This window comes from Xiphophorus maculatus, chromosome 4 (genome assembly GCF_002775205.1).
Source record: "Xiphophorus maculatus strain JP 163 A chromosome 4, X_maculatus-5.0-male, whole genome shotgun sequence".
Taxonomy (NCBI): domain Eukaryota; kingdom Metazoa; phylum Chordata; class Actinopteri; order Cyprinodontiformes; family Poeciliidae; genus Xiphophorus; species Xiphophorus maculatus.
The window spans coordinates 26,621,586-26,638,763 of NC_036446.1; the positions used below are offsets into that span (position 1 = coordinate 26,621,586).

The following is a 17,178-nucleotide window of genomic DNA, read 5'->3' on the forward strand; positions in this document are numbered from 1 at the left end:
TTTCTCCACAACACGTTGCACTGCTCCACCCATTTGTTGTTACTGAGATGATAGGAAACAGTTACCTTGCAGCTCCCATCCTGAAAATGGTCCTCCTGTGCCATGGAAGAGGACTTGGCCTGGATGTCCATCGGGGGGACCGAACCCTGTGCCTGGCGACGAGCTTTGCTGTTGGTCTCTCTCGGCGCTCCCTCCATCTATAAATCAATAGAAGCTGTCCTTTTTTGTGCAAAGTGAACATATACTGTACATTTCACTATCTTAAAGTCTGATATATTTTCTGAAACGGTGTCATACCTGCTGCTCCACTGGATTCAGCTTGTAGGGATCGGAAATTGCATGACGCTTCGCACTCGCCTTCTAATAAGAAAAATAGAAGAAATTATATAGTTGTTACAACAAACTATAGCACATCAAATTCAAATGATTATATTTTTTAAAATTAAATAAAATACCTTTTTCCCCTTCGGAGAACATGTAGGTAGCGTAGTTTCAAGGCCAGACGCAGGAACGATCCGATCCATCTCCTCCAGCAACGCTGGGCTGAAGCACACAGGATTCAGGGGGATGGAAGAGTCCAGCAGGTCTCCCTGTAAAATCAAGTTCCATTTACTTTATAATCTGCACTTTAAAGAAAAGTTGAAATGGACAATCAGGGAGGCGGACACAAAATAAACATGTTAAGAAGTGAAATTTACACATTGAAATATACACTTGCAAAATTTTCATTAAATCAAATAAGCATGTATCCAGTACCTTCCGACCACCACCAACCACAGTCCAGGCGGAGGACTCTGAACGACGCGGAGCAGCCACCTCGCCAACCACAACCAGCCGGGGCAGGGGACGTCTCACCGGGGGGGGGGAAGCCGTCCCAAGGGGGGGAGGAGCCAACATCACAGGAGCAGGAGATTTCGGTGCACTTAACTCAAGTTGCGAGCAGACCGCCGCCTCAAGCAACTGAGCAAGGACCTCCATCCCAGGATGGTCGCTCAGGTGAACCTACAATTATAAACACATTTTATCAAATACAGTACGCCTCAATGAAATGTTTACAATAGAATTATGAAAATCAATTCAACTTACGCCATCCCTGCTCCACAAGGCCAGGTTGCTCAACGGGAAGTGTTCAGTGACAGGCAAGTACCGAACAGCTTGACAGAAAAAAAAAAAAATGCATTCTTATTTTCAGTCACACTAACGATGTTCTAATTTGAGATAAATTACATACGGAAGGAAAAATAAATTATTTTTTCATAGATCTGAACCCTGAAAACTATAAAATGTAAATTTGCTGAAGTTTTAGTCTAAACACAAATTGTGTACGTCACTTACTTCTCTGAGCAGCCACACGTTGAAACTCCTGCCGCAGCAGCTGTTGCACACTGTCCTCCACGCAAAGGCGCGGTGGAAAGTCCACAACGACCACCTTTAAATTTCAAACCAAATAAAGGAACAAAATTAATATACGCCAACTTTTCTGATATATTTGATCATGGATAAATGCAGTGGATGTTCTACTTACATTAGCAGAGAGGTTGCAGACGGTACTCAACAAAGCGTCAAACGCCGCTCCGGCCTCCACGAAGGTCCTGCTGGCGGTTAAGTTGTTACTTGGGGCCAGAAGACAGATCACCTCGGGGGGCCGAGGCAGAACTGCATCCAGCACCTCAAGCCGCAACTCTTCCGCAGAGGCACCGGGGGATGCAAGCACCCCTAACGAGAAGTCGCCCTTTGGCATGGTAGAATACCCATCCACAATAGCACGCAGATGGGAATCACCAACCAAAAGAGCAAACTGAAAAATAAAAACAAACATTAAAGTTCGCTTATAGAATTTTTGTCATTCAAACCAAGATTTGTATACGAGGTATACAAAAAAAAATACCTTCTTCTCCAGAGCCTCGGCAGTAGGCAGAACCAACTTGCAGCTCCGTCTGGTCACCCGGGAGGCTGGCCACGTCTCCACCCGATGGCGACGCCCCGTCCCACGGCCTGTTTAGAAACGTTTAGTTATCAAGATTAGGCTTTCATGCAGCTGCAAATTTAACAAGAAAGATTTTATCTACATACGTGACCCAGAAGAGGTCGGTGGCACACGGGGCTCCTCCTGACGCACCACGGGAGGCAACATCTGCAAAAGAGTAATTTAAAAAATCTATAGATTAACTACAAACATAACTTGTTTTGGTTATTCTAAATAAATGATCCTGAACTTGTCATGAACATACCTGGTCGGGCAGGCCACCCTCCAGCAGTGGGGAGATCTAAAGAGATAAGTAAAATTAGTAAAGGAAATAATTGTTATCATCCAACAGTAAGTTACTAAAATTTAAAATGACAGCCATACCTTCTTTGGCGGAGACCGAGTCGGGTTCCAAGCGCTGGTTGTGAGCGATGGTGTCCCAGCCTGTAAACACAGAAACTATTATAATCATGCTTAAAGTCTAAACTACATTAAGAACTACAGTTAGACAAAAACAAGTACTTCAATGTTTAATTGTTATACCTTTGCGTCGACCGGCACAATCTCCAGCTTCCTCCATCTCACCTTAGCTGCCTCAGAGCGTCGTCCTCTACGTGGCATCCTGTAACAGCAGAATGAAAAAAAAGAAGAAACCTGGGGTGGGGGGAAGTTGGTTATTCAAACAATATTAAATGTGTTTGTGAATGCTTTTAACTCAATGTTACTATGTGCTTTTCTTAATATCTAAATAAAATATATCTCTGTAGGATCAACAGGTATCAGTATAAGTGAATTAATGAGATGGTGTGATGATGCAGAGGTGAGATGCGTAGCAGGCAGCAGTGGAAAACGTCCAAATCACAAAGTCTCGCAGAAGAGAGAAGCTGTAAATACAAGCAAAATACATTTCAATTAAAAAAGGACCGTAAACATATATATATATTTTCAAAATAGGTTAATATTTTTTTTCTGAAATACAAGAATAAAGTTAAAACTGTTCTAAGGTTTCTAAACAAGGCCAATATATTTTTCACAACTGGTGCAAACATAAGTACACTTTACAACTTGGTTAAAAATATACTTAAAAAAAACAGAGATGTCATATCTGAAGATACAAACAAAATTACGAGACTTAAAAACACTGCAGCACTTAATTAGCTTCCTGTGGGTCTAAAACATTTTCTTTCCAGCAAATTTCTAGCTCCCATGATGCTTTGTGTGATTTATAGGCGTTACTTCCGCGCACATGTGTTTACATGTTAACAACTTGCTAACTGGCTTTCTTCAGAGTGTTACACTACAAAATATGTGGGACCTTTCACAGCTTAAACGTAACAATATGTGGCAATACTGTTTTATCACACACCACAGTTATTTGGGGAGGGATGGCAACTTGAAGAAATGACCGCAAATAACTTGAGCTAGCATAGTTAGCTACTTCACTGACTCAGTTTCTGCGGCTGCGGTTTTTCTGAAGTTCGCTTTTTGTCCATACAATCACAGTAGTACACATAAAGCATTTTGTGTTCTCTAAATTATAATTTACATCATACCAAGCTAATATTATGTAGTTCTGCAGTTTTTCACTGTCGGCACAAGACGGCAGCTGAGAGCATCTGTATCCGAAGCAACTGAGTCAGTGAAGTAGCTGAATATGCTATTTCGGGTTATTTGTGGCCATTTCTGCAAGTCACAATAGCTCTAGGTTGAGGTAAAACAACATTGCCTTATTTCAGCTGATGAGCTGGATGTTAACAGAGATTTTATAGCCTAACAGCTTTCACGAAAGCCAGTTAGCAAATTGCTAATATGTGAACAAATTGTGGTTCCGGTTTTTGTCGTGGAAAAAATATTCCATCAAGCTAGCAGCTACGCTATCAGAGCCACAACAACATATCCCACAGCAGTTAAACTTTTAAAATCCATCACATTTCTTAAAGAACACATAAAATTTAACAACAGTAAGCAGTTCTAATAATATAGTAATTAAATTAAATATTGAAATAGTATATTTTATGGACAGAACACAAACACTTCTTACCTTCACCAAGCAGATTCGGAAGCAGAAAGGTCCTTCTTCTTCTTGCTTGTGATTTCTAGCGGCGGGTGACATCTAACGTTAATATGTATTATCGCCATCTACTGGCTGGAGTGTGTACGACAGCATCTCCCCCAATCTAAATTCTTACATATAATCCTGTTACCTTCAAAAACTGTAATAACCGCTTTATTTATTTTGTGTTTAATTAATATCTTAAGTTTAAATTTCTCTATATCATATTTCCTAATTTATTGTTTTAGCTTCTCTCTACTTGCTGTATATGTTCCACAATTAATTATTACATGTTCTACTGTTTCCATATCCATACCACACTCACATCTACCTGTTGGATTTTTACCAATCAAATGTAAAGTTTTATTTAATCCAGTATGTCCAAGGCAAAGTCTTTTCATTACTACTTGCTCTTTTCAATTTTCTCCTATTATTTCCATATTCCCTACATTCTTTTGTATATGAAATAAATGATGACCTTTAGTTCCTTCTTCCCACAATTGTTGCCATTCAGATTTAATTTTGCTCTTAATAATTGAATTTATTTCAGACTTACAATACTTTATCTCCATAATTCTACTTTGTTTTAAGGACACCTTAGCTAAATGATCTACCATTTCATTTCCTGCTATATCTTTATGAGCTGGTATCCACATAAACCTAATCTCTATTTGAGTTAGTTTCATTCTAAATATAACTTCATAAATCTCGTATAGTAATTCCATACGAATTTCAGATGAGATACTGTATTTAAAATAGACATTAGTGTTGAGAATGAATCTGAACATATAAGTACTTTTCCAATTTTATTTTGCTCTACCCACTGTAAGGCCATCAGTATTGCAAACATTTCCAGTGTGTAAACAGCTAAATGGTAAGATGTTCTTGAAACTAAATCTTTTGAACCATCTGTATATATAACTATAAAGGATTTATACATATTCTTAATTCTATCATTTAGAAAACTTACCCAGTTATTATCTTTATTAACTTGCATTTTGTTATAAACTTCTAGATCAACATTTGCATATGGAAACAACCAAAAAGGAGTACTTGGATAACGCACCGCAGCACAGTACTTCTTTCTCTGTATCCCCATTTCAATAGAGGATCTATCTGCTGCTCATGTAAAACAGTCTATTTTAGTTTTTTCACTGTCCAAACTAATCCCATTTGTAACAGTTACTGAGTTAAATCAGTTATATACAGCCCATAGCAGCTAGTAGTTCTAAAGGCAAGTTCAGAGGGCCAAACTATTCCGATGTGTAACAGTGCTTTGGATAAAAAAGTCACATAAAGCCAAAAAGCGCAATTACATGATGTAAAACTTCTCAAGTCTTTTATTTTGAAATTTTCGTTAAGCTTCATTTCAAAGGGCCAAGCAAAAGGCCAAACTAATCCCATGTCTAATATTCATTTGGTTAAATCAGTTATATAATGCTGAAAACGCAAGTAGTTGATGTAAAAATATTAAAGGCTTTTATTTTGGAATTTTTGTTAAACTTCAATTCAAAGGTCCAAACTAATTCCATGTATAACAGTCATTGGGTTAAATCAGTTATATAATGCTGAAAACGCAAGTAGTTAGCAAAATGCTAATGTTAGCATAATTGTTGCTGTCACTAGCATGTGGGACATCACTAGGATGTTTTCTATAATGGACTTACTCCATTCAGTATACTAAACATGGCTAATAAGTCCAATAAATAGCTAATAGCTTATTTAAGCTAAAATGCTAATGCTAATGAACAGTTCCCTAACCTGAGAGAAACAGATAATGCAGAATAATATTATTGCACCGCCTGTGACGGTGCACTAACCTCAGGGGCATGTTGAGGCTTTTATTTTGAAATTATTATTATTCTCCATTTTAAAGTTCCAAAGTAATCCCATGTGTAACAGTGCTTTGGATGAAAAAGTCATATACGGCCAAAAAAAGCAATTACATGATGTAAAAATATTCAAGGCTTTTATTTTGAAATTTTCAGTTTGCTTCATTTTAAAGTTCCGAACTAATACCATGTGTAACAGTGCTTTGGATGAAAAAGTCAAATAAAGCCAAAAAGAGCAATTACATGATGTAAAAATATTCAAGGCTTTCATTTTGAAATTTTCATCAAGCTTAATTTTAAATTGCCACACTAATCCCATGTGTAACAATTGCTGGGTTAAATCAGTTATATAAAGCTCAAAAGAGCAATTACATGATGTAAAAATATTCAAGGCTTTTATTTTGAAATTTTTGTTAAGCTTCATTTTAAAGGGCCAAACTAATACCATGTGTAACAGTGCTTTGGATGAAAAAGTCACATAAAGCCAAAAACAGCAATTACCTGATGTAAAAATATTCAAGGCTTTTATTTTGAAATTATTATTATGCTCCATTTTAAAGTTCCGAACTAATCCCATGTGTAACATTGCTTCGGATGAAAAAGTCATATACGGCCAAAAAGAGCAATTACGTCATGTAAAATATTCAAGGCTTTTATTTTGAAATTTTCAGTATGCTTAATTTTAAAGTTCCAAACTAATCCCATGTGTAACAGTTACTGAGTTAAATCAGTTATATACAGCCCAAAGCAGCAAGTAGTTGTAAAGGCCAGTTCTCAGTCCTGATCTGTTTCAACTGAGGATAGATAGAACTACAGTGATGCGTATTCGTAGTCCTAACCAGCAGCCAATAGCCTCTTGAGTTCCGTTGCTATGGCAAATAATGGTCTCAGCAGGTGTGAGCTCTGAGCTGTGAGCTCTCAAACACACAAGTGTGTTTGAGCAAACACACTTTACTGAAAAAAAGCATTGGAAACAAATCCTTCTTGTTCGGGAACCGTAATACATATTCGAAAAGCGTTTTAAGCGTATGACAGTTCAATGTGTCTTCTGCGATAGTCCCGAGATTCATATCTGTACCTCACTCAGAGCATTTACAGCGATGAGAGAAAGAAATGTTGTGCCCAGATATGAACCGAGATCGGCTGTCACTCTAATATGAAGAAAAATGAGAAACTTTGGGTCGCTTAGAGGCAAATTGTGGACAAACCGTAACTGGTATCGACGAGCCGTCTTCACTTTCGAAGAGATCACAGACGTATCTACAAAATGAAATTTGAATGGCATTTCTAGGTGAATTTGTGACGACACAGCAAATCCTCAAAAATAGGGTATTTCTAGGATTTTTCCCATTGAGTTATAATGGGGTTTTTTTCGTAGTTTTTTGCGAATTATGTCGCCACGTTAAGCCCAAATCCCACCAAAAGTAATAGCTCCAATGGCGTGAATTTTCTGCACGTTTTGATACCTCATTTGTAGGTGTGCACCCAGCGGTACGAGCCGCATTAACGGTTACGGAAGAAAAATAAAGTTCTATAATAAAGAGACGCTTCTCTCCGACAATAGTAATAGGTTCCTGCCATTGCTTTGCATGGCAGGCCCCAACTAGAAAATTTCGGAAGAAATTTAGCCGGGGCCTGCCAAGGCGCGCCCGTCGGGCTTGGGCCCCGCGTCGTCGCGCCACAAATCGGCGTCGACGCTAAAGAACGCCGCGACGTAATCAGTTGCACGCGGAGAACCGCAAGAACGTTAAGCGAGGCGGACGTGCACAATCACTAGGATATTTTCTGTAATTGATTTACTCCATTCAGTATACTAAACATTGCTAAAAAGTAAAATAAATAGCTAATAGCTTATTGAAGCTAAAATGCTAACGCTAATGAACCTTGCATTGAACTGTTTAGTAACAGTTCAATGCTCATAAACTGCAGGAAGGCAGTTCATTAGCATTTACCTAATGATTGTCACAAATATAAATTTTCAATAACGCACACACACAACATATTACAGTTTAAAAATATATATTGACCTTATGTTAAAGATTTCTACAAACTTTTTACAGGTAAAGTTTACAATGAACCAAAATTACAACATTTAAAGAATACCATAAATTTAAGAATCTAATGTCTCTGCAATAAAAAGAAATTGCTATCTTTTTTATTTTACATGTGTCCTGTCCGGCCGTGTGGCACTCAGGGTTGTTTCCTGAGTGTCAAGGTGAGGCCTGACAGATTTACTGTCACAAGTGAAACATTATGGCTTTGCCACAATGATCCACTTGTTATAAATGTGAAACCTTTATAACTATATACATACATGAAAACATATTTGAAATTAATCTAATGTAACATATTGCAGTCTCTATACAATAAATGAAACCATCTTAAATATATACATACATCAAAAACTATTTACAACTATAAAGAACAACAACAACAAAAAAGAATCGCTTCTCCAAAGCTTTTTGATTTTTCCCAACTTCTTCTTAGGCATCCAATCTGGTGTGACACATCACAGAATGTATTAAAAAAACAAAAAACAGACAAAAACCAAATTAATATATATGACATTTTTAAACATTTATGTGATTTATCAATGAATAAACTAAAAATTAAACTTTGTTTAAAGTAAGGTTTAAGAATGAGTAACATAGATGTAAACACCAATGTAACCTAAGAAAAAAGGGCATATATCAACTGGATTCCTCCTATCAAACTTGCATATACAACATCATCAATTTCAAATTAAAATAAACAAAATTAGCTTTAATTTGTTATGTACCTATCTAAAGAAACAGGAACTCCATCTTCTCCTCAGATTGGGTGTGGGACCAAGTCCATGAGCTAGGCAAGGGTTGTCCTGCACTAAAAATAAACAAGTCATTCCATCAATAGACATCTATTATCAACAACAACAAAAATGTAACTGCTTTTAAGGTTGCTACAATTTAGATACATTTGCTAACTCTCATGCGCCAAACCTCCAGGTCTCGTTTCCTCTCTCTTCTTGGCAGCCTCCAACGATTGTTTATGTGGAACAACCTGCAAAAACAGACTAAAACTGGGAGAAAACAGGTTAATTCCATCAAAACAACACAAATTCTCAGTATGTGGAGGGAGTCCAACAAGACAAAAGTGAGTTCAACTTTTGTCCTTCTAGTGAAGTAACCACTAGGGCGCTGCAGTAGTAAAAAGTGCAGTGTGATTGGGGAGAGATGAAACAAGGAGAGGTTTAATTGAATGACGCAAATTGTGAAGAATAAAAAAAAGAGTTTTGCAAAAAATTAACTTATTCGAAGGGTAACAGTTACTCTAACTGCATTAGAAAAATAAGGAAAATGCTCAGGGCCAGATTGAAGACCAATTTGAAATAATTGTTATTTCAAAATAGAACAGAATATACGTGTAGTAACTGATTTTTTAATCTACTGCTTCCTGGTCCAATATTTCCAGCAACTACTCTGACAGAGAACCGATAAGTGTTTCAAGATCAGCCACTTTCTTATTCCCAAACCTCAAACAAAGTTTCATGGGCACATACAAACCCTGGTTATGAAGCCTCCTTTCTACGGAACTAAATAAGTATTGAAAAGATTTGCAAACTGTACAAGAATATTTTTATTCCTACAACAAAATCCACAAGCTACACCATAATTCACAAATCTTTACAATGAATAAATATATATCAAACCCTCTGCAACAATGATAGAGAAAAACAACCCACACTGCTTTCTGATTGCTGCATGTACAAAAGAAACCACAGTCAGATAAAATGATGCAAGATCTTTACATTTTCTCCAAAAAGAATCTCCTTTCATGAAATCAGGATTGAGATGTACAGTGCTTACAAAGTAATCATTCCCCTTGAACTGTTCCATATTGTTACATTACAACCACAAATATATTTCATCGGAATTTAATAGAAAAGATCAAGAAAAATACCCCTTATGATGAGGAAGATTTCAAGGAACATGACTATTTTTGGAAGCCACTATAGATGCAGCTTATACTGAAGCTAACACACAGTATATAGGATTGTGATAGCTGTAGTAAGCCTGCAAGACACCTGACTGGACACAGTATTCTGGATTGGAGATGTAAATGTGATCAAGGAGAGTACGTTTTTCTGTGGTTGGAGCAGAGATGAGTTGCATAAAGCCTTTCGCTCTAAACAACTCATTAATGGCTTTTTTCCCAGGAGGAATAAGGTCCTCATTGAAGTCTCCCAATATGACAACGGGCCGAATATCCATTGAATTCAGGCCATCCAAGAGGTTCTGCAGATTTCTTAAAAATGTTCCAAGATCATAACTTGGTGGCCTGTAAACTGTCGCAATGAGGGCTCTGATTGCGGTGTCCACTTTTACAACGTTGAATTCAAGGTCTGTAACCTGGTTGAAGAATCTACGTTCCTGCGGTTGGAGAAGACTCCGGCAGTAGGTCGCTACTCCCCCACCCTCTTTGGTAGCAATGTCGACTCTATTTGAGTAGGAGACATGTCTGTTCCGTGAAAAGAAAGAATAGCCCTCCATTTGGCAAGAAGCAGGAACAGAAGATCCAAATAAATGAGTCTCTGTTAGGCATAAGACATCTGCCAGCATAAGTTCATGATGTTGTTTCATGTCCTCAGAGTGACAGACAAGACCTTCGACATTGTGGTGGACAATTGTTAATGTTTCACCTTGATGACCAGACTGAAAATGCAAGAGTGGTCTGGTGTGCAAAAACGATGCTGGTCTCATTGATTCCATAGCTGCTCTGATATTTTCGTCAGCGTAGATTTTACTTTCATCGAAATCAATGATTTTAAGTCCTTCCAGGGAAGTTGTGCGACTGAGGGCCACATATGCCATTCCAGGTTCAAAAATACGCTTCAAAGAAATGACCGCAGACTTCATGGTCATCCCTTGGACCTTGTGTGCCGTACACCCAAAGGCTAACCTGATTGGAAATTGCCGTCGTACCACTCCCTTTACGCTACTCTGTTCCTCAAATCTCTCAATGTAAACAAAGCCATCTGGTTTACCCTGAATCTTTTTTGTGTGGCCAGCGAGGGCATTGTCCAGTTTGAGTCCAATTAACTTTACACTACTCTTTCCATCTTTCGTACTGGTGACAATATCTGCAATGGTGCCAAATGTTCCATTAACGAGACCATCCTCTACATCCAAGTTTCTTATAATCATTACCCTAAAACCCAAACCAACCTGTATGTTGTTAGACAAGTCTCGTTTGTTGCCCGCTATGCAACAGCCCAGATTAATCATGTTTCCTGTCTTTGTAATCCTTTTGTAGTCCTCTGCCTCGATATCAACTGTTACTACACCTAAAGAGGCCACAACTGTTGCATTATGGGTGTCCACCTGTTTGTTTGTTGCAAAAATGTGCAGAACATCCATTGGACACTCTTTGGGGTCAGTAACAGCTTGGATCAAAAGAGCCTTGTCATCCTCACTAAGCGAATCGGCTTTACCTTTAACTCGAATCCGGTTCAAGAGCTCTGCAAACGCTCGGTCATCTTTCTGCCGCATGATTTCTGTCAGGTTTATCATCTGGAAATTCTCATTCCAGATATCAAGCACGCCATCCTCGGCGACACAAAGCGGTTTTGATCGTCCAACAGGAGGAAGTTGGAAGAAGTCCCCCACAGCCAAAACAGAGACCCCACCCATGAATCTGTTGTTCCCCTTGATTTGTTGAAATCTCCAGTCAACATATGCAAGTAGGTCTTTGGAGACCATGGAGATTTCATCGACGATTAAGATTTCTACATTAGAAAGAACTGCCCTCACTTCATCCAATGAATTTCCAAGTCCCTTGTATGGTGGTTTTAAACTTTTGGGTAGTTTCAAGATGGAATGTAAAGTCTTCCCTGATATGTTGTACGCTGCAGTACCAGTAAAAGCTGTGAGGAGCACAGTGGGCTTGGACATGTCACCAATATCAAGAAGTCTCGGAAGCTGGCGCAAGAGCTTGGTTGCCTCCTGGTAAACACATTTGATGACATGAGATTTACCACAGCCGGCTCCTCCCGTCAAGAAATAAAAGAACGGTTCTGGGTTGTCACCCCAGACGCGGTTCAGACACCAATCGCGAATGGTGTAAAACACGGACGCTTGACTCTCATTTAAACTCCTGTACATTTGTCTGATGAAATCAGGGCTCAATTTAGGAGCTTCAATTTTTGGCATGTCTACAGTGTTGACATCAATTTCATAATCTGGAATAGGGTCTTGCTCTTCATCTTCTTGCAATGGTGGTCGCTCAGCAGCGCATTCTAAACGGTCTACCTCAACCTCGGGTGCAAAAGTGTTCCACGCATTACGAACCGGTCCTTCCTTTGTCAGATTTTCCATAATCTTATCAATTTTCTTACCTTGCCCTTCATACCTTTTGCAATTGAAATCCACATACTGTTTAACCTGATATCTACCACGTAAACCGTTGTTGTAAAAGGCTTCGTAGGTTGTATGTTCCTCATTTTTAAGGTCGTCATCTCTTCTGTGAGGAAAATACAACTTCAGAAGCCGTCTGTAGAACTTTTCGGGGGTTTTTTTCTCTGAAAAACGAGTAAATCTAATAACTGCAGGTTTGCCCATAGTTCTTTTCTGGATGTATCCTGCATCATTAAGGAGGGGAATTGCATTTGACCCTTTAATTTGTCTACCATATAGAACTCGGTATTCTGACGCAAATTCTGCAAGGCACATGTGTTCGAATTCTAATGTTACTGGCCTGTTGAGATATTTTTCCGGCAATCCTGTCATCCACACATTCTCTTCATCTGGGGACATGTTTACGAGTTGACTCATCGGAAGGCTCATTTTTACACCGTCTTCATCTGTTTGAAGAAAAAGGACACTACGAGAGGACTTTTTGAGAGGTAGGCTACAAGTGCGCGCAACGGATTCTTGAGCACTAACCTCTCTGTGTTTTGAATAAGCCTGCATGATCTTTTTCATCTCATCGCGTTCGCTAACATTCGCTCTCTTTAAATCATCTACAACAGACTTGAGGTACTGCGCCATTTCATGCTCTGGCTTGGCTATGTAGGACATCATGTACTCAATGCAGCTGTACTCATCAAGCACATACTGGATGTCCATGTTAGCATTCCATGCACGAAGGAGATCGGGGTTATACCCATTGACCCAGCTATCTTTAGGATCCCGTTTCATCATTACCACCATTCCAGAAGTGAGAGCATCAACATGGCCATTGTACTCTACTTTGGTCATATTACAAGCCTGGAGTAACTCTGCCAAATCCCTGAACGATGATTTTTCATCCTTCAGTAAATCCCTAATTGGTTTCAGTGTCTTCTTAGCCTCTCTTTGTAGGTTTGAGACAAATGGTGATCTCGATTTCTTGGACTTTCTCCTACCTTTTTGCTTAACTTGCGTTGCTTTTTTGTCGTCATTTTCGTGATCAAAGTCAATTACAGGGACGGTTATTCTGGTGTGCTCCATTGGTAGTTTGGGGAATCCAAATCTGCATTCAACATTACCTTTTTTGCATGATTTTGAGTGCTTTTTGCTGTGCATTTGAACGTCTGTGACTATTTTGTTAAGCTCTGGATCTCTGGTTTCATCAGGCAACTGACAGGATATGTAACGATCGATGAACTTTATGACTTCACCGCAACATGAGGGGTCTTCCATTTCAGGTGCATCCTTAATCCATATCACAGCATGTATGTGTGGTGAACCCCTTGCCTGAAATTCGACACGATAAAAGTAATCTTCGACTGGTCCAATGGGCTGTGCAGGGGAAAGAATGAGGTCTCTAAACAGTGCGTCCACTCTCTTTTCAAACATACGCATGACGGTGACAGGGTTGCTTCTAAGAATGTCACACTTTGCATTCCAGTCAAGCTCAGAAAAATGTACCTGCTCGCCATGTTGACCTTTGATGGCCTCAATGACTTCTGGCCATCTCATTTCAGCAGCAGAGAATGTGCAGAAGAAAGTGGGCTTTCCAAGTTGCCTGACCATGGCGTGCAAATCACGTAATCCTTTCTCCCAATAAGCTGGAGTTCCTCTTAAGGGTTGCATGAAACGGGTAGCCTCTTTATTCTGGATCAGTTTTTCCAACTCCTCTTTATCCTGCAGCATTTTGCTGGAAATATTTTTCCCATCTTTGGTGCTTGGTTTCCCTTTTCTTCTCTGAATGGACATACTATTATTGGCAATATGAGTTTCCGTAACAAACTGAGCAAAGAAAAGGTAACTGTGGTCTTTGGCAAACCGAGTATCTATTGAGAAAAGCCGTACATTGAAATACATACTTGGTGAAAGTGCAACACGGCGGGCTTCATCTAATGTGTTTATTGCAGTTGGGAAATGTACAGGATAAGCATTGGCTTCAAGTCTTGGAACACTGAAGAAGGAGATGGGCTTGTTCCCCTGAGCCGGCGCAATGCTGAAAATCCCTTCTCCATATGACAATACTTCCTGTGCTATGTCAGGAGGCTGCATGCAGGTGTCCAAGATCAGACCAGGTCGAAGTGCCTGATGCTCTGCCCCTATGTGGTCAGGTTGCTGGTCTGCGGCTGCATCCATTGCAGCCTCCTCTGCTTCTGAGTCCTCAACTGGCTGATCCTCTTGGAAACCCTCAAATGTGGCACTTTCATTTATACTTACGTCTGTGTAATCTGGATGACTCTCTTTAAGCTTTCTCAGTGCAGCTAAGACATTTTTCATGTTGACCGTGTAAAAGTATTGGTAACCTTTGTACTTGGTTTTTCTCTTCAGCTTCACCTGTAAAAGCTGGGCTTCCTCACGGGGCCTCGGAAGACTGTTTACGACTGTTTCCATGTCAGAAGGAACACAGACAACTGCTCCATGTATTGCCCTTTGCTGTCCCTTGGGCAAGGAAACAATTTTTGCAAAAGGTAGAATTTTTGCTATTAATTGCCGTTCAATTACATTCAATTCCGCAAGCTCTATGGGAACGGAAGCTAGGTGAAGGTTATTGGCAGCAGCAATCGATGGCATCTTTCCTCTGGTTAGACTGCTGTCACACGTGTAGCAGATCCACTCCCCCATCCTCTCTTGAGGTACAGAACATGGGGTTGAGCATGCAGATCCACACACATGAACATATGTACCTGTTAGACAATCAGCTACTACACGCATATTCTTGTTATACTTATCTCGTTTACACTGTTTTACTTGACTGGGGAAAAGAGCTCTGTGACACACGGTGCAAACATATGTGGGTCCGTTTTGAATGTTCTTATAAAAGTTTTGTATTGCAGCTTTCATTTCGTCAGTCATCAGAGGGTGTGGAGTTTGAAGGTGGAAGCCTACATTTCTTTTGTATTTCCTTCTGATTCGCGAAGCATGCTGCAGTGTTAAATTTTTGGAAAGTGCTTGTCTAGATAGTCTGCCTCTTCTGTTGGCAACACATTTTTCATTATGTTTTACTCGATAACCAGGCTCACTATGATACTTCTCCTTCATAGATTCACGCATTGTTTTTTTCTGTTTGCTTCTGAAAACTGGATCGTTTCTGAATCGATTCCTGTTGTATGATTTTTGTCTGCTTCTAAAGATCGGATCGTTTCTGAATTGATTCCTCATGTATGATTTTTGTTTGCTTCTAAAGACCGGATCGTCTCTGTATCGATTCCTGATGTATGATTTTTGTCTGCTTCTAAAGAGCGGATCGTCTCTGAATCGATTCCTGATGTATGATTTTTGTTTGCTTCTAAAGAGCGGATCGTCTCTGAATCGATTCCTGATGTATGATTTTTTTCTGCTTCTAAAGAGCGGATCATCTGTGAATCGTTTCCTCATATACTCGGCCATCTGCGCTTTATGACTGTCTCTGAAGCTACGTACAAAATTGAATCTGTCCTTAATGTAATTTATTCGTCTCTTCCGGAAAGATGCATCTGTCCTATATCTATTATTTAACTGATCCTTCCTCTGTACTTGATGAAGAATATATTGTTCTTTTAAGGCCTGCAGCTTTTTGGTCCTAAATGTTGGAGATGTCAGATATCTTTCTTTTTCAGATGAACTTTGTTTCATTTTACTTCCTACATTCTGTCTCTGTTGTGTTTTAATCCTGTTTTTAATTTTTCTTCTATTAGCTTTTGGCACTTTTGACAAATTTGTAACAGTTGGAGGTCTCTCCTCTAATACCTTTGCAACTTCCCTAAGCCAAGGAGGCATTTCGTCATCAGACGGACTCTCTGATTTCAAAGCAGTTGGACTTACCTGTGTGGCTACAGGTGAAATGTTCTGAAAAGTCGACTTCTGAGGATGATCTTCATTTTCCCTTTCAAAACCTACTGGCACAAACTCATAGGTGGCATTGGGGCCGCGATTTCGAAAGAGCTTCAGTAGATGGCTGACCATGTCAGACAGGTTGCAGAAAGTCATCATTACTGCAGTTCCACTGGGGTGGGGCATGCCTGCTGAATTTCTTGAGTGGGAATCAAAAACTCCAAACCGACCGCATCTGTCCCTGAAAACTGCAATGCACTCTGGAGTCACCAAAAGGAAAGCATGGGTGACATTTTCCGACAGACATTCCAGTTGCAGGGCAAGATGCAAACCCAATCGTCTAGATCCTTCAGTGCTCCCGCTACGAGCAAAAACATGACCTACCTGTAAACCAGTTGTATGTACTGCATAGATGTTCCTATCTGTCAGTACATGGTCAGGCATCTGTTCAAACGTCAAGTGATTGTCACGAAATGTTCCATCACTGATCAGTTGCTGTTTAACGCCGGAATAAAGTTGGTCTCCTTTTTCAATCACTCTATCAAGCATCACAGCATCAAACTGCAACCCCTCATTGTGGTAAGCTAAAAATGTGAGTGCCATGCATGTGCACTGGTGATTACGGGAAAATGCAGCATACCTCTTGTCGGCCTGGGAATGTGTAGCACTTACCAACAGGACAGGTGGACCGCTGATTCTGGGTTCCAGCGCAGAAGCCTGTAACATAAAAAAATATTTAAAAGTCAGTATTTATACAAATATTCACCTGATAACTATCTACCACCAATTAGGCCTGTTGTAAACACATATTTTGTAATTGAGTAATCAATTATTCTGTTGTTAAATAGATTAATTGAAATAAAATGTTGATAAAGTAACTTCATGGTAAATAATATTATTACACTAGTATTGGGTGGGATTTCAATATAAATCCATATGCTCATATTTGTGCATCTCAAATTTACTTGTCTGTACTTCAGAAATTAATATGTAACAATATTAGCTCACTTTTTTAGCCAACCTGGAAAACCAAAAAAGTTTGATATTATAGTCAATTTAATAAAAATAAAAAATGCACAAATTATAAAGCAGCAC

At 39.3% G+C, this 17,178-nt stretch overlaps 1 protein-coding gene across 4 annotated transcripts in view; it reads right to left on the reverse strand.

Annotated features, from left to right (window-relative positions):
* LOC106700378 overlaps positions 1–17,178 on the reverse strand; it is a 30,268-nt gene that overhangs the window by 9,424 nt on the left and 3,666 nt on the right. Inside the window, exons 13-14 of one of the 4 annotated variants that reach the window (XM_023331838.1) lie at positions 8,830–16,800; positions 8,631–8,713 (exon numbers count right to left, since the gene is read on the reverse strand). In XM_023331838.1, coding sequence (XP_023187606.1) covers positions 9,853–16,800 — 6,948 coding nt within the window. In that variant the 3' untranslated portion in view covers positions 8,631–8,713; positions 8,830–9,852. Of the gene's footprint in view, positions 1–7,944; positions 8,348–8,630; positions 16,801–17,178 lie in introns of those variants that run through there. The other 3 variants (XM_023331837.1, XM_023331836.1, XM_023331835.1) reach the window with 3 other exon arrangements.